At 42.9% G+C, this 6,861-nt stretch overlaps 1 protein-coding gene across 1 annotated transcript in view; it reads right to left on the reverse strand.

The window, feature by feature from the left end:
• Positions 1 to 6: 6 nt before the first annotated feature.
• LOC109972296 (probable E3 ubiquitin-protein ligase HERC1) overlaps positions 7 to 6,861 on the reverse strand; it is a 46,519-nt gene continuing 39,664 nt past the window's right edge. The window contains 16 exon segments of the mRNA XM_020621037.1: positions 7 to 227; positions 331 to 636; positions 2,208 to 2,360; positions 2,496 to 2,748; positions 2,835 to 2,911; positions 3,023 to 3,188; positions 3,290 to 3,459; positions 3,601 to 3,770; positions 3,852 to 3,990; positions 4,102 to 4,271; positions 5,337 to 5,439; positions 5,665 to 5,787; positions 5,881 to 6,036; positions 6,190 to 6,371; positions 6,554 to 6,712; positions 6,788 to 6,854. Coding sequence (XP_020476693.1) covers positions 42 to 227; positions 331 to 636; positions 2,208 to 2,360; positions 2,496 to 2,748; positions 2,835 to 2,911; positions 3,023 to 3,188; positions 3,290 to 3,459; positions 3,601 to 3,770; positions 3,852 to 3,990; positions 4,102 to 4,271; positions 5,337 to 5,439; positions 5,665 to 5,787; positions 5,881 to 6,036; positions 6,190 to 6,371; positions 6,554 to 6,712; positions 6,788 to 6,854 — 2,580 coding nt within the window. The 3' untranslated portion in view covers positions 7 to 41.

The raw sequence follows: 6,861 nt of genomic DNA on the forward strand, positions 1-6,861 counted from the left end.
AGGAGATAGATTCATCACCCTGTTGACTACAGCTTTCTGCTTCATTCCTCAGGGTCGGAGATGTCTGCTGGGTCGGTGTTGTGGGTCAGCATGTAGTTGTCCATGTCGATGGAGGGGCAGTTATGGATGGAGTAACGCAGACGCTCAGCAAGGATGGCCTGGCTTGTGTAGGGGGGCAGGCGAAGCAAGAAGAAGCAGGTCTGAGCAGTAGGGAGACCGTTCATGGGCTGGGCGAGAGCAAAACAAGGTTTGTTGTTCAAACTTTTAGTATTAATTCTTACAAACTAGCTTATTAATACTTTTAGATTACCTTTATATTGATGACCTTACCCTATCAACCTTGATGATTTGAAACTTCTGTGTGATATCAGCTGGGTTGGAAGGTAACCTGGACCTGCCACAGACAAAACGCAGGAAAAGAACCCGCTCCTCATTGGTGAACTCCTCCAAGCTCTGCCAAAACCAGGCAATAATTTGGTGGCTCTCTGTGATATCACGGTAACGCACCAGCTTCTTCAGCATCTCGACAGAGACCTCTGGCAGGCCACACACCAGCTGCTCCAGCTGCTGTGCCGTCAGCAGCGAGAGGATGGGCACAGGGATGATGGTGGACATGCCCTCTCTGACCGCTGCCACCTGGACACAACAAAACAAGGTCAGCTTTGATATTTCTGAGGACAAGATAAAGGGAACAAACAGGCTGTTTAGTGAGCACTAATGGAAACTGGTGGGCAGACTGGATGTTTACAAAGGATGCAGAGTTTCTGATGCAGTACAGAGAAATTTAGTGTTTTCTTTTACAGTATATGGGCCGGGTCTGTTTTAAAAGAAATTCGTTCTCCCCCCCCTTTTTTTGTCACTTTAAAGGCTCAACCCATTTCTACGAGGGGTGTAAAGGTATATTTATTTGTATCAAACCATTTCAGTACAGGTCTTTAGATGCACACCGAATGCACTTTTTAAACAGTAGTTAACAGCAGGCTTGTTTTGTGTGGAACTTATTTTTCAAAACCGCATTTCTACATGAGCATATTAAGTGGCAAACCGGAGTGCACTCCGTCTAGTGGACGTCATGGCCAGTGTAAACGTGAAGCCAGAGCTAGAAGACCCTCCCTTATCATTAAGCTATCCTGTTTGGGAACACTTTAGCTTCCTGGTGAAATACAACAAAGACGAACGGATAAGACATCTTATTTGTTTACTGTACACAGTCCACCACTTAATATGTTTATTCAGTGGTGATCGGGTATGTTTATGGCAGCAATCAAACTTGGTAATGCATTAGAAGTGGCACAATGTGAATATAATAGTACATACACTGCTTTGTCATTTAAACAGTCTTTCACTGCTTGGAGCACTTATTATAGTAGTTTGCAGCAGTATTCTTTTATTTTTATATATTTGTTTCAATTTGTATCAATTGATTTCCCAAAGCCCAGTTTCATATCAGAAAACACAAGTCTTTACATTTCATATTACTCTCTGTTGGCTATTTGTATGAAAGAGGCTGGAACCAGTGAATTTTTCCTTAAAATGTACTAAAACAAATATCATTGATTTTCTTTTGACTGTTTTACTGACTAATTGTTTTAGATCTACCACCATCCAATAAAGGGGGTGACTATAATTAAGTGTCCCAGTTTGACAGGGGTCACTGTCTAGGAATTATTTTCTAAGGGTTAAAGGCAGTTTGTTTTTCAAGCACAGGGGTTTCCTTGCACTAATACTTTGTTAGTCAACTGTACTTGGAAAAGTCTGTATCATCAATCACACAGTATTTCACACTCCAGAGGTACCTGTGCAAGGGAGCCTACATCAAAAGGTTAACTCAGTCATTTGTGCTGTCAATTTTATGACTTGCTGGGGGGTTTTTTCCACCTTGACTGCAGAAACATTTAGCACAATGTAAAGGCAGAAACCAGGACTTTGGTTTGTGAGTGACTCTGTGTCCAGTTTAAAAAGTCTCAAATTTAATCTGGACTTCCTTCTGTAACAAAATGAGGAGCTATGGTCTCCACAGAGGGGGGGCAGGGTCTGCTACAGCACTGAGACATAAAACAGACCAATTATTTTGTTATATCCTAAAGAAATTAATATGGCCAAGCTGTTTAAATGTGTAGCAGTGTGAATATGTGCAGATTACATACTAATGTGGACAATTCTGTTAAATAAGCCCAAATCATTCTTCAACAAATAACCCTTCAAACCTGTAAATCCATCTCATGCAGTCTGTAGTCCAGAGCTTTCTCCACATATTCAGTCCGGTTGGCAAAGGTTAGGGAGATGTTTTGACCTCCAGGAACAACAGCTACCAGCCTTCCATCTGCACTGTGGGCCATGAACGAGTCCAGTGGGATCATCTTCAAAGTGAGACACCAAAAGAGGAACAGTAAGGGGCTGTGAAGCTAAAACTGCAGGTGAACATCTCAGAAAGATCAAGAACTACAGGAATATTAATGAAACCTACAATAAGACAGTTCACAAGGAAATCTCACCACATGGAAATTGTCCTCTGTGATTCCACTGTTTTCCAGATGAAGGATGCCTTGTAGGGTGCGGTAGGTGAGCAAGTCTACCTCCTCAAGGTCAAGCCCTCCCAGTGGCATCGAGCAGAGCTGTTTCCACACCCAGGGAGCAAGATGCAAATCTAGAGGTTTCTTAGTGCGGATGGCCACAGCCATGAGGATGCCCAGGAAGCGAAACTGGACCATGTGATCCTCGGAGAGTGCTGCTGGGTTCAACAGAAACCTGAATGTACACAGCCGATGTCAGAGATCAGGCTCATTTTTAAAAGGTCATTGGTGACTATGCAAAGAAGGCTACAAAATCTGGACCTGTCAGTGTTACTGCCCACATCTGCAAAGCTGTTGGGAGTGTGAATCAGAAGATCCACCACACCAGACTGCAACTCCTGGTGAAAGCACAATGTCATTTGTCAGTTTACATAAAGCAGAGAAAATTCCAGTCTGCATTATAGGCCTTCTCTATTTCTATCAGACCTCTTGCAAGCTTTCCATCCTACCTGGCACATCTCAGTGATGGTGTCATCAAACACTCCTCCAGCATCATCTGCTCCCTCTCCGACAAGCTTGACCTTCCAGGCTCGTGATGGCAGCCGCAGCTCTAGTGGATTCAAGCTCACTACCTGCTTCGCGATCTGCACAAAGATGGGCTTGCTCGAACGCCCTCTGTGAGAGAGGGGACATCAAAGTTTTGATATATGGACAGTTGTACACCCCTGAAAATAAACAGATCCTGCCAAATGACTGTCTGTCACAGTCATCCATACCTTGTGGAAATCCGTTTCACAGTGATCTGTGGTCCATATGTTTTGCCCTGGGTCATTGTTCTACCAATGGAGCGTACTAGAGGCAGAGTGTTGACCTTGGGTGACAGAAGGCCTCTGAGCTCGCCCCGGATGATGGCTGTCGTCCCTGAACTATAGCGTGAGGTGCATACCTGAATGAAGAGAGGGACATGGAATAAAATAAGAGAGAATGAGTGAAACAGAGAGAAGAATAACAAGCAGCAGGTATATTAGCAGCAAGACAGCTGTTGTTTTAACAGATTAAAAGGAAAGAAAACGGGATGATTGATTACCGGATTCTTGGCATCTAGGTTTAACAGCTTCCAGGACTTGTACATGAGATCAGAGAAGTGGTAGAGTACCCTAAGACGCATGCTTAGGTCATCAGGGCTGCAGTCTTTCAAGGTGTTATACTGGGGAGGGACCCACTGGGGAAGGCCTATCTGGAAATTTCCAGAGCCACCTGGAGGCCAAGGTAACAAACTGAGTCCCAGGTAGAAAGAGTATTTTCTTGTGCACAGGTACTGTAGGACTGTGTGGGTACCTGAGTTTTTCATCGAGGTAGAGGGGGTGGTCCATGCTGAACTGTGGCAGCGGCCAGCAGAGATCTGTCTGATGTTTTTACCCTGGAGGGCTGTTATGAGTGTGGGTTCCTTTACTGGGTTGGAGTGTCCAAGGCCAAGCTAAAACAGCACAGAAAATAAAACACGGCTTTTAGACTCCTTCTGACATACAATGAAAGCAAGCATCAGTTTGTCAAAGTGTACAGTTTTACAACAGTGCATGTTGGTTACCTGTCCCTCACTGTTGCAGCCCCAGGCGTAGACATCCCCAGTGGAGGACAAGGTGAGCACATGTTCACAGCCCACAGCAATGTCCTCTATGAACAGCCCCTCCAGGGTTGGCACCACTTGGGGGTAGGATTTATTCTTCAGCATGGAGTCCGGGAGGCCGATGAGACGCTCTGAAGGATGAACAGAAGGAAGCCAAACAACACAGTGGCATATGTTAAGTGTGTTCAGAATTAAAACTGACTGGTTTGTGCAAAGTATGCTGGTTAATTTCATTTAGAAAACATTTGGATATTTTTGTTAGGAAGAATACACCAGCTAATAGGGGTGTAATGGTACATGTATTTGTACCAAACTGTTCTGGTGCAGGGCTTTTGGTACGGTGCAGACATGTACCAAATTCAATCTTTAATAGTGGTTAACAGTGAGTTGTTTTTTTTTGTTTTCTCAATTCTGAGTTTCACCGAAAATAAGTTGTGGACCAGAGAGCAATAAACACACAGCACGCTTAGCTTAGCCAAGCTTCTGGCTAAGAACGCCACGGCCAACGAGAAACTAGAGCTAGAAGATCCCCCACTTCAGCTTCCTGATGAAATACAACAACGAACTAAGACAAGTGGATAAGATGTCTTATTTGTTTATTGCGCTCCAGTCTGCCACTTAATATGTTCATGGTATGTTTTTGGCAAAATGTCAAACTTGCCAACTCATCTGAAATGGCAACACGTGAACATGAATATCACTGCTGCAAAGAAAAAACAAGATTAGTACAAAAACTTGTTCTTTCATCATTTAAGCAGCATTTCCCTGCTTAATGGAGCACGTACTGTATTATAGTACTCTGCAGGATTATTTTTTTTAATTCTAATTGTATATATTTTGCTTAACTTAAAATCTAACTAAAAAAGAAACTGTTCATGTTTACACAACGTCATAATAGACAAGCAATTTTATGACTTTTCCCTTACGGTACCAAACCATGACTTCAAAACTGATGTATATACCAGACCCTGAGTTTTGTGGACAGTTCCAGTTTGCATTTCATGATGCATAATAGTCAGGGTTCTAAAGAACCAGGAAACAAATTAGTTTTTAACAGTTTACCATAAAACTATTTGCACTTTTTGCCTTACAGTCGTGCTAATTATGTAACACTTTTGGTGTTTAAAAAGATAAATGGACACACAGAATAGAGTACTACAACAAACAATGCATACATTTCAAAAATGGAAACTTACCTTGTCCAAATGTGTAAACATGTCCATCACAGGCCAGTGCCACAGAGAACTGAGTTCCACAACTGACCTTCTTGATCCCCTTGTTGCACAGCTGCTCCACTTTCTGAAAACAGGAACAATAGTAACAATTGTACTACTGTACACCACAGCTGCAGTTTTAAATACAGAACAGGAAATCACCCAATTAAAACAAAGGCTTGTAAATAATCACTACTGTAATGATAAACATGTCTATGTTTCTCCAGAGAAGCAGCTGGGTACAGAGTAACAAAAACAACCTTGGTCTTGTCTTATGAGGATTCCAAAATTTGAATTGCCATTAGCCTACCTGAGGGTAGTATTTTGCTGTAGAGGAACCTGTTCCTAATTTGCCATAATCCCCATCTCCAAATGCCCACACAAACATGCCATCAAGGGATAACACCAAAGTGTGGTTGAGACCACATGACACCTGAGAAACAACATGTTTGCTTGGATTAGTTAGATTTCATTATTTTTTCACTGTAGAGTCTACGTCTATATAGTAAATGCATCTATTTCTTACCTGTCCCACATGATATCCCTCTAGTGCAGCCACTCTTTCAGGCAGCATCTTGTTGGATGTTGACCTTTGACCCAGACGGCCAGATTCACCACTGCCGAATGTTAAGAGTTTCCCATCTGCTGTTACCACAGCGGAGTGCCGGAAGCCACAAGCAAGCTGAAGTAAGAAAAAAAAAATTACTGAGGCCTGAGAAAACATGGTTTTAAACTGGCTTGTCTACACATCAAGTACTTTTGACATGGTGGATGCAATACCAGTTCACTGTTTAAAATAATCTTCTTAAGGCTGCAAATAATGCAGTATAAATACCTGAATGACCTCTTCTCCTTGTAAGGCCTCTATCTGTCTAGGTCTCCTCTGCCTTTCACTATTGCCGTGACCCAGTTTTCCAAAATCTCCATCTCCCCAACTGAACACCTCCCCAGTCTCAGTCAGGGCCATAGAGTGTCCATCTGATCCACAAGATGTCACCAGCTGAGTCACCACATAGCCTGCTCACAGATCAAACGGTCAGTAAAGCTAGATTTATGATATAAATTGAGAAAATTAACAGTTAGGCCTGAATAAAAGCTACCAATTCAAACTGTAATACTACAATCTGAGTATTTTTTGTTCTTTTTTAGAAGCAGACCAGCTCGGATGTGGGTTCTTAGGCCCTGGATGAATACTGCACCTTGGAAAGCAGAGATAATAGTGGGAACATAGAGATCATCAGAATTCCCCTGCCCCAGTCTGCCATATTGTCCTTCTCCTACAGCCAGTACAGTCCCATTGGACTGGACCAGGAAAGTACAGTTCTGTCCACACACAACCTGGATGACAATGTAAACACCCACAAAGAGAAAGAAACTTTGAACACAGCAGAAATCAAGGGCAAAGTCAGTGTCCTGAGTGAAAAAGCTGCTACCTGTTGTGTCTGTAAGAGAGACGGCACTAGAGTAGGCATCATGAGTTTGGTTCCCCTTCCTGCCAGCTGTCCAT

The sequence above is a fragment of the Monopterus albus genome, unplaced genomic scaffold, assembly GCF_001952655.1.
Source record: "Monopterus albus unplaced genomic scaffold, M_albus_1.0 scaffold253.1, whole genome shotgun sequence".
NCBI classification, from domain to species: domain Eukaryota; kingdom Metazoa; phylum Chordata; class Actinopteri; order Synbranchiformes; family Synbranchidae; genus Monopterus; species Monopterus albus.